The sequence below is a fragment of the Pundamilia nyererei genome, unplaced genomic scaffold, assembly GCF_000239375.1.
Source record: "Pundamilia nyererei isolate P.nyererei 1_Seehausen unplaced genomic scaffold, PunNye1.0 scaffold00070, whole genome shotgun sequence".
Classification (NCBI taxonomy): domain Eukaryota; kingdom Metazoa; phylum Chordata; class Actinopteri; order Cichliformes; family Cichlidae; genus Pundamilia; species Pundamilia nyererei.
This window is the reverse complement of record NW_005187471.1, coordinates 2304269-2315767: the sequence shown is the minus strand read 5'-3', so window position 1 is coordinate 2315767 and position 11499 is coordinate 2304269. Positions and strand designations below refer to the sequence as shown.

The 11499-nt window shown below is 41.2% G+C and overlaps 2 protein-coding genes across 7 annotated transcripts in view; one reads left to right on the top strand and one right to left on the bottom strand.

Annotated features, from left to right (window-relative positions):
• The window catches only part of dusp23b (dual specificity phosphatase 23b), a 1738-nt gene extending 1458 nt beyond the window's left edge, over window positions 1–280 (top strand). Inside the window, exon 3 of the mRNA XM_005736700.2 lies at window positions 76–280. Coding sequence (XP_005736757.1) covers window positions 76–266 — 191 coding nt within the window. The 3' untranslated portion in view covers window positions 267–280. The remainder of the gene's footprint in view (window positions 1–75) is intronic.
• A 227-nt stretch (window positions 281–507) lies between these two features.
• The window catches only part of afdnb (afadin, adherens junction formation factor b), a 17992-nt gene continuing 7000 nt past the window's right edge, over window positions 508–11499 (bottom strand). For 2 of the 6 annotated variants that reach the window (XM_005736701.2, XM_005736703.2), the window contains 23 exons: window positions 11117–11309; window positions 10775–10884; window positions 10563–10687; window positions 10351–10454; window positions 10205–10246; window positions 9901–10106; window positions 9569–9714; window positions 9065–9165; window positions 8686–8957; window positions 8336–8479; window positions 6250–6448; window positions 6065–6156; window positions 5886–5972; window positions 5696–5761; window positions 5515–5588; window positions 4648–4766; window positions 4396–4554; window positions 4169–4260; window positions 3899–4042; window positions 2895–3794; window positions 1294–1381; window positions 1113–1164; window positions 508–619 (listed from right to left, as the gene is read on the bottom strand). In XM_005736701.2, the coding sequence (XP_005736758.1) occupies window positions 526–619; window positions 1113–1164; window positions 1294–1381; window positions 2895–3794; window positions 3899–4042; window positions 4169–4260; window positions 4396–4554; window positions 4648–4766; window positions 5515–5588; window positions 5696–5761; window positions 5886–5972; window positions 6065–6156; window positions 6250–6448; window positions 8336–8479; window positions 8686–8957; window positions 9065–9165; window positions 9569–9714; window positions 9901–10106; window positions 10205–10246; window positions 10351–10454; window positions 10563–10687; window positions 10775–10884; window positions 11117–11309 (3609 nt within the window). In that variant the 3' untranslated portion in view covers window positions 508–525. The remainder of the gene's footprint in view (window positions 620–1112; window positions 1165–1293; window positions 1382–2894; window positions 3795–3898; window positions 4043–4168; window positions 4261–4395; window positions 4555–4647; window positions 4767–5514; window positions 5589–5695; window positions 5762–5885; window positions 5973–6064; window positions 6157–6249; window positions 6449–8335; window positions 8480–8685; window positions 8958–9064; window positions 9166–9568; window positions 9715–9900; window positions 10107–10204; window positions 10247–10350; window positions 10455–10562; window positions 10688–10774; window positions 10885–11116; window positions 11310–11499) is intronic. The other 4 variants (XM_005736702.2, XM_013911744.1, XM_005736704.2 and 1 more) reach the window with 3 other exon arrangements.

The window sequence follows — 11499 nt, the reverse complement described above, 5'->3', positions numbered from 1 at the left end:
AAATACTCCATAACCCCCAAAATATTCAGGGATACTTTATAGATAACTGACTCAAATAATGATTGCATTGTTTTCTACAGGGTGTGGCAGTTCACTGCATGCATGGTCATGGGAGAACAGGGACAATGCTGGCCTGCTACCTGGTGAAGACCAGGAAGATTTCTGGGATTGACGCGATCAACGAGATCCGTAGACTGCGGCAAGGTTCAATTGAAACTCACGAACAAGAGAAGGCAGTGGTGCAGTTTTATCAGCGCATTAAGTAACATTGATTAACTGCTTCCACTAAAAGAAGCAGCAAATAGTTACTGTTAATAAGAAAATGATGTAAGAAGTGCCTTAACTACTCCTAAATGAACATTTTATTACCTATTAAGAAAATACAAGAAGGAACAACAGTGCTGAACAATATTGTGTTAAAATTATCCATTTTTTGCCCTTGGGACATTTGATTAATAGATGCTGTCATGATGCTAGGAAATAATTTTTTTTAATTTAAACATTTTTGTCTTCTGAGCTTTCTGTTTATGAACTGGACGCCAAGGAAAAAAGACGCTGGCGCTCCTTGAATGTTAGCTTCTCAGGAGCCGACGCTCTCTTCATTTTCTCCTCCTGGTTTCTGCAAATACAACCATCACATGAGAGATACCTGAATTATATCACATACGGGTGAAACAAACATCCTGTGCTGTTTTAGAATGTATTTATAAAGGGGACTTTACTTTATAGATTTATTTTACTCAGGGATATTATTCCGTTCTATTTTGCACCACTGTGTGCAGATGTATCATTAAGTCTTCTTGAGAAGAAATGTGGCATTAGTAGCTGCCTGTTAAATTAGATCCGGGATGGGGAATTCCAGGCCTCAAGGGCCGGTGTCCACCAGGTTTTAGATATCACCTGGGTCAACACACCTGAATCATTAGTTCATTACCAGGCCTCTGGAGAACTTCATGACATGTTGAGGAGGTAATTTAGCCATTTAAATCAGCTGTGTTGGATCAAGGACATACCTTAAACCTGCAGGAAACCGGTCCTTGAGGCCTGGAGTTCCCCCACCCCGGAATTAGATTAATGTTCCGCTTTGTGTGCCAAAAAAAGTGTAAACTCACTCTTTTGATGCTGCTTGATGAACATCATGAGCTAATCCTCTTAATCGCTGAGCTGCCAAAAACATGGACATTTTCCCAGTTAGAATCAAATGACATAGCTGATATGCACACATACTTTTCTGAATAAACAAAACTGACACAACAACATTCACTTTTATTTAATGTGTGAATTAAGGATTACCTCTCTTTTCTTCATCTTCCTTTTTGGAGAGGTGAGTTCCCGTCTGCTTTTCCGTTTTGTCCTTCCCACTAGAGCTTCTTGTGTTGTTCTGAACCAGGAAATAAAAGACAATAATGCAAATTATTGGGCGTTTTTTAGTTGTATCCACAAGTAAATTTGTCATTACAGAAGTATGCATGTACAGCTATGGTTAGATATGTTAGTTACGGTTAGGTTCATTATGGACATGAACTTCTTGGTAATTTTGACCTTTTAATGTTTTCTTTAATAATTTCTTTTTCTTTGGAATGTTCTTTTTCCAAGGGTAGAATGATTATACAGCAAACGTCTTTATTGACTTAAAACATCAAAAATTGGGTGCATAAGATTGAATTTGAATTGAAATTTCCAGTAGCAAGTTGCACCTTGACCATACACGTTCAGTCAATACGTTTCTGGCATGAATCTGGCTGCATATCTGACCTCTCTTCTTGGCAGAATAGGTAGAGTTCATTGAAACTGGCTGGCTTCCTGGCATAAACCTGGCTTTTAAGCCTAATCCACAGATTTTCAATGGGGTTGAGGTCAAGGAATGGGAAGGCCATTGCAGAAGCTTAATGTTAGCCTGAGTTATCCTTTCCAAAACCATTTTTATGTGTATATGGGATCATTGTCCTGTTGGAGCACCCAGTTTTGTTCAAGCTTCAAACATCTAGCTGTTGATTTGAGGTGAAATTTACATCCATAGGGATGTAAAATTGGCTTCACTGTGGACAGTGACGCTGGTGTTCCAGCAGTTTCCAGTTCATGGCAGGGTTGAGCCTTGGTGGTTTCTTAACCAGTTTCCTTTCATCCAAATATGACAATTTGGGTCTTCTTCCAGACCAAAGTGGTGACACATCTTTCTTTTACTCATTAACATTTGTTTGAACTGATGATCTTGGTCTCTATGGTTGCTTAGAAATGGCTCCAAAAGACCTGCCAACATGTGTAAAGCTACAGTTCTCCTTAAATCTTCACTGAGTTCTTTAGACTTTCGCGTTGATCAATCCAACGAGTGCCGTCAATCAAATCCCTTTTATACTGACAAAGAGAAAATTCTAGTTATAGTCAACCATGATGACGAATGAGAAGTTAATAGGCCTTGGAACCATCAGCAAAACTTAAGAGTCTATGTATACTCGAGGCTGTATTTAAACTTCGGTATATAAACCGTGTGGTTTAGAGAAACTCAAAATAAAGTCCATCGAATTCTTGTATTTTGAATCATTCCACCCTGGAAAAAGAACCAATCAAAGAAATCATTAAAAGCCCCATTTTGCTATGATATTTATGTACATGAAGAGTGTATGTAAACAAATAATTTAAAGCTGACTTTTTTTCTTAACACTCTCTACTAAAGTCCTAGAATAAATTACCATACTAGGCTCCCTTTAATACACTTTACTTAATACCACAAAAACTTTTGGGCGTCACTGTGTTCAGCTTTAAATTAGACAAGCTGTGTGACCTAAATAATAATCGGAAGAGGTTCCAACAGTGTTGTGTATTAACAGTGTATGAACAGCATACAGAAAAAACAGGCTCAGAAAGTAAAGTTTTCATTGTGTTTTCTCTTTAACCTTGGCCTGTGACATGCTGTTCTCTAGCTGCTGTATCATCACCATCATGTCCAAATCGTTATCTTCATCCTCATCATCTCCTCTCTGCTGAATTTCCTGCAGCCTCTTCTGAAACTGCCACTCCAGGTTGAGCTTTCGGAGTCGGTCGTTCTCCTCCGCCGTGCGCTTAGCTTTAGCCTGAAGCTCTTGCATCTCCTGCTGCAGGAACTCCACCGCTTCAAGCCTCTGCTGCTTCTCCAGCTTCTCCTGGGCTTCCCTCTTCCAAGGATCAGACATATCCAGAGGGTCTTTCCGTTTAATTGGACCTGTGCTCTTTTTCTGTGAACAGGGAGGTTCTTGGAAGGAAACATGCTTTGTTGGAGTGATACTCACTTGAGGTTTTGCTACTTGATCTCTGTGCGTGTTGAGTTTTTGTGATGAAAGTGAGGGCTGAAGTAGCTTCTTAGTTGGAGATACTGGACATGCAGAAGTACTACTAGCTTGGCTTTGAGGATTCTGCTTGTGTCCATTGATTTGAAGAGTTCGGCTCATCTTCACTGCCAGCGACGAAGAACTCTGCTGGAAAGTAGTGAGTGGAGGATTTGACTGGTGGCTTGCTGCTCTTGTTAGGGGGATGTCGATGCGTATCGGCTGGATTGAAGGTGTGGATGTTGAGTGTTGTGAAAAAGGGGTTCTCCAGACACCGGCACAGCTTACACGGCTGACCTGCTGCTGATTTGTGGGGGAGCTGTTATCAGAGAGGATGTCATGAGTAGAAAGACAAGAGCGGATAGGGAAAGACGTGCAGTAGTTCTCAGTTTGCTTTGCACCCTGATCCTTCTGTGTCCACTTGCTCTGACTTTTGTCCAGCAGGGGGCGTCCACTGTCTGTACACAAGTTCTCCTGAGAGAGGGCTTGGCGCTAGAGGGGGGTAAATAAAGAGATTTTAATGTAATTCTTTCTAGCTGTACTGTTATGACTTTCCTTATGTATTTCTTTTAATGTCTTGGTACACCAAAACTTACCATGACGTTTAGAGATCTATTGGAGCTCTGTCCAGCTAAAGGTTTCAAAGACACTTGGAAAGTTTGCTGTGGTTTACTAGGTTCAGATACATTCCTGTCCTGGGATCTAGGGTTCGGTAGTGTCAAGTATTCCCAGTGGAATTTCTGACCACAAGAAAGGAAAAAGTGTTACGCTGAATCCTTAAATATTTAAATGTATATGGCCTGACAAGTCACTGAAAATGTGTTAAAAACACTGGTCAACAACGATAATATTAATAATAATCTCACATCAGAGCAAAGATTTTTAGTGGACACAGAAGCGGTGCTGTTTCCTGTGAAAGGGTCAACAAGTTTATCACCATCCTCCAGGCAAAAGTCTGCTGTAATAAGAAGAAAATAAAAGTACTGCAGCTGTTATTATGACTCGCTCTCCAATGTTATGCATATTTAACAGTAAGAAATATGTGCGGTTAGCGCTCAGCAACAAAAAGTGACAACAGGAGAAGAGCGCCCACCGGCCATGTTGGGGTTGGAGCGATAAAATTGTCTGTTCCTCTGCATTATCTGCTGTTTCTTCCTTCGATTGCCTCCATGGAGCTGCTCTGAGGGACTGTGGTCCTCTATGCTGTACTTTATGCAGGCTTTATTGTTTGGCTTAGCGTGGTCTCTCTCCCCTTATGAGGCAAGAAAAGGTCTTTGTCAGGTAAAAGAAGGTAGAAAGTAATGGAAAAAAAGCTGAGGTTTGATTTGAGTGTACTGGTGCTTGCCTGTAGTCTTCTCTGGGGTGGATTCTCTCAGCAGGGCTTCTAGGCCGTGGTAACTCGCTGCAAATTTTGCAACCTGTAAGGTCACAATGGGGCCAGTTTGCATCATGATCGCTGCTGCCCTAAACCAGTGTAAGATTAATAAGGTTACTTTTCATTAATGTCACAGTTTAGAGATTGTTTCGGAATTACTAAATACTTAAACTTGGCTAAAACATTCTTAAATTTTGGCATTTGTAAAGTTAAAAACATGCTACTCTCAACCAGCTAACCTGTGCTGTGCGTCTAATATTTACATTGCAGTTTTGGGGGGGAAAAGAAGACAAATAGTTCATGAAATTCAGTATAATGTATCATATTAAAGGGAACAGAGAGAGCAACACACTTTATTATTTATGTTTTCAAGACTACGCCCCACACTGTCACAGTGATGCAATAAAAAGTTTTGGAAAATCACACACTGCATGAAGCATGAGTTTTTACAGACTGCAGAGGCCAAAGATTTCAGTCTATTCTGCTCTATTAATATGGGAAAACATGAGAAAATACACAATTTTGGTATGTAATGCTTCAAGGTCAGAAGTCAGGATCACTCAAATTGGGGAAAAAGCTTTAGTTTTCTTTATCTCAAGATTTTAAAGCAATATATTAATCTCTGGAGGCCAAACCGTTATTTCAATATGACATTATATGATGGGAATATCAGTGTCTGTACAAGTTTCACTAATTGTAAAAGAGAATAAGTCAGGGTTATTCTTATTCACTTATGATCTCTCCTGCAGTTTTCAGCTTAGACTAACCACCGTCCTGCTTTCAAAAGGAAACGATAAGAATAGCTAAACATTTCCCTGGCTGGTGTGCAGTAGCTACCTTTCTTGGCTGAGACCAACCAGGCTTTGACCATCCACACTGAGCAGCTGATCTCCAGCAGTTAACTGGCCATTCTGGACAGAGGAAAGAGACACAGTTTGATTAAGTGCGTACTTCCGCAGTTCATTGAAAATTCTGCTCCTCTTTTTCAAAGATGGACCTAAACTGTGTTTATTCTCACCATTTCAGCCGGTCCTCCCTTGACGATGGATTTAATATAGATCCCGAGGGTACACTGCCCAGCTCCCTGCAGCAAAATAAGAGGCAGGCTGTTCATTTATTGAATGGTTTGCACATTTTTTTGACATCTGTAGTAGTGAATACTAAAATGCTAAAAACTAAGAAATAGTCAGGAATAAACGAACGGTCACCTTTGCAGCTACAATGCTGACCCCCATCCCACTGTTCAAAGGTTTGTTCAGTGTGATCGTCATAATCTCTGGCTGCCTATGTGCTGCCTGTCAAAGAAGAAATTATGCACCCTTAAGTCAAAGTAAAATCATATTTCAACACATCTTGGGCCATGTGTTTCTTTTTTGTTTTCGTTTACCAAATATGTACTCTCTACAGAAGGGTCAGATTCGCTGAAATAAATGGTCCAGTCCCCTTTGGCGTTTGGCTGGGGTGTTAAAGAGCAGAGACCTGTAAGAGAAGGATGTAATATGGTGAAGCAAAGATCCCATTTTAGGTTTAAGTACAGTCGCTTACCGTAATCTGAATTTTTGTAATCCATACCTTTTTGGCACATTGGCTCCAAAAACTCTCTAAACCCCTGAGGGATTCCTCTCACAGTCTCACAGGAGTATCCTCCCTCCGGCAGCAGGAAGGGCAGGTGGAGGTCGAGGCTCTCCTGCAGCTGGATGTCCTGTCCTTCGCTCCGAATCAGGTTATCTGCTGAGGCCTCGGCAGCTGTCACTACAGCATTGATCAAATCCTGCAGTGAGGACAGGCAGCGGATCACGCAGCTGAAATATTTCAGGAAAAGGTCGATGTGCTGTATAGAGTAGATTGCTATTAGTCATTATGTGGCAAGGCTTCAGGAAACGGATATCCAATCGGCTGGGACTCAAAATCTGGAAAAGGACCCTGATCTCGGACCTCAGTTGCAAATGAGTGCTGTTACCTTCAGGCAACTATAGTAATGGAGCAGGTATTGGTGCTAGTTATAAAGAACAGCAGCAATAATATAAGTTAAAGATTTATCAGTTACAGTTAATATAGTTAAAATACTGTATATTCAGTATTGCTTAGTTAAAATTAGTTTTTGGACAGATGTAATGCTTTGTTTTATATGCACTGTAAAAAAAATTATTTCTAATAATCTTGTCTTAGCTAAAACTATTCCTCTGTTCTGCTGCATGTCCGCCTCACGATGCTCAGTTCTTCTTCTCATGTACTGCCTACACCCAGACATTCTCAAGCCAACCAAGAGGCAAAACCTCTCTCGCACATCGCGAATCTGCTGCTCAGTCTCCTCCCAGTCAAACATGCTCAAAATACCTCACACATGAGGTGTTCAGTCTTTCCTAAGGAACCACTAACACAATCTAATATTAGATGCAGTAAATCATACCCTAGTTAACGTTACCATGGGGCAGTTTTTATAGCGAACGTTTTAGAGGTGTTGATATAACTGTTGGACTTTTCGATGACTTAGTTTATACAAATGGAACAACGACACCACTGTGGAAGGACAAAAAAAACAAACCCTGCAGTTCCTCAAATGTCCACTTGAGGCTGGCTTCCAAAAGCGAGTCCATTTTCATAGATTTCAGAAGCATTAAAAAGTTTGAATATATTCTGTTAGAAGAGTTTTCAGCTAATTCCCCAGTTTATGTTGTAAATCTTTGCCTCATTCAAAAGCACTTCTTTTTTATTTAAGTGTTTTCTTTCTAATATTTACATTCCAGTTAAGACAACTTGAGGTTCAGTATCTTGCCCAAGGATAATTTAGGATGCAAACTATCAACCTTCCTATTCAATTCAATTCAATTCAATTTTATTTATATAGCGCCAAATCACAACATAAGTCGCCTCAAGGCGCTTCATAGATGCAGAGAAAAACCCAACAATCATATGACCCCCTATGAGCAAGCACTTTGGCAACAGTGGGAAGGAAAAACTCCCTTTTAACAGGAAGAAACCTCCGGCAGAACCAGGCTCAGGGAGGGGCAGATTGGCAGATGACCTTCTCTACCTCCTGAGCTACAGCCACCACACATTTTCAACTCACAGATTTTACTAAAGCTTTAAGTTATGGATTATTAGGGGTGTGGTGGGTGCTTCCTGAGACTGCAAGGGGTTACTTCAGCCAATTCAAGACATTAAACTGGACTTTGCTGTGTTTGCACTGTTGGTGGCTTTTGACTTTTTGATTTAGGCGTACAACAAAAGCTATAGCCCTGTCCTCTGCCTTTGTTGTATGTTACTTAGCATTAATAAGCATTAATTGGTATCTCTCTGAGCTGTTACCTGATCGAGCATGATGGGACATGATGGATAGTCGGCGTAAACATTTGTTCTCAAACTCCCGAATAAAGTAATATGACAGCTCAATTGACTATTTCTTATATATTATTCATTATCATATTATTCACCATTAATTATTCACACAGATCTATACAGCGGCACTCCTTTTCTGTGGTGAAGCTTTTAATTCAGCAAGGCACACTAACCCTACGTTTATGCCAGCGTACTGTTTTCTCTGTCACGTGAAAATGTGTTTCACATAATTTGACTAACTGATCTTTAGAGTTGGACCTTTTTTTTCAAGGATTTACAAGCATGAGTGGAAGTGGAAGAGCAGACTGAAGGTACTCACAGGGGGGATGTGTGGCTCATTGGTTGCATAGAGGTAGCCAGCCAGCAGCATGTGCAGCTGCAGTGAGTTCAGCTTGAAACAGGTTGTCTGGATGTCCTTCGCATCCTGCATTGAGTACTTGTTCATGGTCAGGAGGGTGGTTGCCTAGAAACAGCCAGGCAATGCTATTTTAACGGCTTTAACCAAATGAAACGCGCCGTAAATTAAAGCCAATAATACATCTGTCGAAAGCTCTTCGTATTAGAGAGAATAAAACCTGGTTCAGGTTTAAATCATTTTTGAGGTAGAAATTTTTAGTTTTGGTAAAAAGTGCTACTGTTTTAACAGTATTCAAACAGAGAGTTGCATACCTGGATGATGTGGCCCAGGTGGCAGTCAGCTGCCAGCTCCAGGCCCTGTCTCTCTGCCCAGGCTTCGATGGTTGTGAGCCTCTGACGGAGAGCAGCTCCCCAGTAGTGGGAGCGCAGGCCTGGGGTGCTGGCTTCAGGGCTCATGAGCTGATTGAAAAGCCAGACGCTGATGTAGTGAAAGAGCTGAGAGAAGAGCTGGATGGTTAGGGCAGGGTTGACCTGACAACGGCGTAACAGAGACATGGTGTTCATCAAGGTGTTAAGCACCATTTCTGCAACAGGAAGACAGAAAATAGACCGTTTAGTAAAGTCAAGGATCCAAAAACAGTTCACTTAGTAAAATAAGTGAATTAAATATATGCTAATTTAATAACCAAACCTGCACCTATACCAGCCGGCAGGGAACCATATTGCTCAGGATCAATCAGAAAGGTTGGCAAATGTTTCCTCAGCTCATTCTGCAGACACTGTAGCAGACAACTGGAGTAAAAAGTATAACAATTAGACTTTGGGTGATACACTATGCATAAGATTAGATCAAATCAAAGTAACATACATAAGATACAAAAATATAATGTAGTTGCGCATAAACATGCAAACAAGATTTTAAAGTTTTAAACAGCAGGTGGGCAGGGGCTATATTCCCTCTCACTGACATCATACAGAGCCAGGAGAAGAAAAAACTTTCAGAAACGTGTCCTTATACTTGTGTAACAGCAGATATAATGAAAAACACAGTAAGTCCTCTCTAAAGTTCTTGTTTTTACTTATATCACCACATATAAAAACACATATTTAGATCATATTAAACAAAGTGGAAAAATTAAGAAAATGACATGTTCAAGTCAAACAGAAGGCTATGGCCTGATTGTGTCGTGTCTACCTGTAGGCTTTGTGCACCAGGTGGCACAGGTCCAGCTGGCTCTGCTGTGTCAGCGGGGTGAGGTCTTGGTCATGCTTGAGGAAGTTTAGCAGCTCAGAGGAGTTGGCCATCCAGAAGGCGAGAGCCCCTCCAATGGTCTGCTGCCTCTGGAAAGGTAAATGTAGCCCACATATGAGCATCGTGCAAACTTAAAGAACACCTGCAAACATAATTCTGAAGTGTCAGCGTCTGAAAGTCCACCTTGACTGTAGACATAATTTAAATTAAACAATAAAGTGACATTTCCTTGAAGTTAATATTTGCAAATGTCACAGAATCTGTCATACACTTGCCTGGATAACCTTCCCTGTCATCGACACCATTTTGTTACTGATCGAGGTTACACTGTCTGCGTGCTCTGAGGTTCGAGAGTCTTGACCGTACCGGCGTTGTAGAGCAAACCGGCACGCGGCGTAGAGGACGTATGCAGGCGAGAGCTTGAAGTGAACGGTGGAGCTGTTGGTGTAATTTATAACTGCACACAGGAAGGGCTCTGCAACTAAATGTGTAAAAGACACCAGCAGGGGGCAGGAGGACATTATGAGAGAGTCTGCAAATGCCTTGTATCAAACTATAAAATGCTTATTTCATACTCACAGTTATCAGAGAACTGAACGCCAATCGGTAATCCAGCTTGATCTGAAAGTTCACGATTAGATTTGGATTTAGAATTTAAATATGCCAGACAGTGTCCAAGTAAGGCACGCATTTATGATCCAGTCTGTAGTGTTGAGATTACTCACCTGCAGCAGCCTGCCTCTGTGGTCTTTTCTTTTCTGTGCAATATTTTTGTGCATCAATGTTAGACAAGCAAATGCTGTCATTGTTGAGTGAACTTTCAGCTGGCCTGGATAATCATTTAAAAGCAGAGGATGTTATTCTGATGGTTCGGTAGGTGTGACACTGGTAGTCTGGCAAATAAGAAGTAAAAACTGCGAACAATGAAACGTTTTACCCATTCTCATCCTCTGAAGCTTTGTCATCTGTGTTGCTGTTCCTCTCTTTCTTCTTTCCTTTTCTTGACAGCGTCCTCTTAAAGTTTTGTATGAAGCCTCCTTTCTCTTTCTCCTCGAACTTTTCCTTTATTGTTAAACACATAAAACGATGGCGCGGGTGTCAGACAGTACGTTACAGTTATAATTCAGGTTCGATGGGTGTTAGAGTTACCTCCACACTGTCCTTGTCTTTCTTGAGCACAAAGCGTCCTTCTCTGTTGGCTGAGTTCCAGTTTAATTGCACAACTAAAGGTCTCTCATTCAGATCCAGCTTGCGTTCTTCTTCCATACAAATCATAGAAAGCAGGAAGAGCTTAGTTACTGAATCATATAAGCGACTAGAGCCCGTGGCTGTGCTTGATTACTCCTTTATATAATATATCTTGTTTTAAAAATATTAACATAATGATAAAACTGACATTTCAGTATTACCCACACATGTCACTATAAAAGCAAATAAGCAGCCAGAAACATGCAGTGTCGTCACCTGTTTTCTCTTGAGTTAATTGCTTACCCCTGTTGTTGTGGATTTCATACAGGGCATAACTAGTAGTCAGCATTTTCATGTCGGGCCTGAATTTCTCTGACAGCATGTCAATGATCTCACGAGTCACTGAGTTGCTGCAGACGCGCAGACACTTCGTGGCCACGTTGCCTTCAGCAGGATCCTCGAAGTAGAAGCGCATCACGCCATGAAATTCCAGATTCTGCCAAGAAACGTGACGTTTTTAGAGTGTTTTGCGTGTTTGCCTTTCATATTACTGCAGTCGTGAAAGAACTAAGACGAAGTTTGAACCAGCGGCTTGGGTATATGCCTAACCAATCTGGCGCCCTAGGCAAGATATTAGGTGGCGCCCCCCTACATCGGCAGTGTAGTGTATGTACTCACAAGAAACC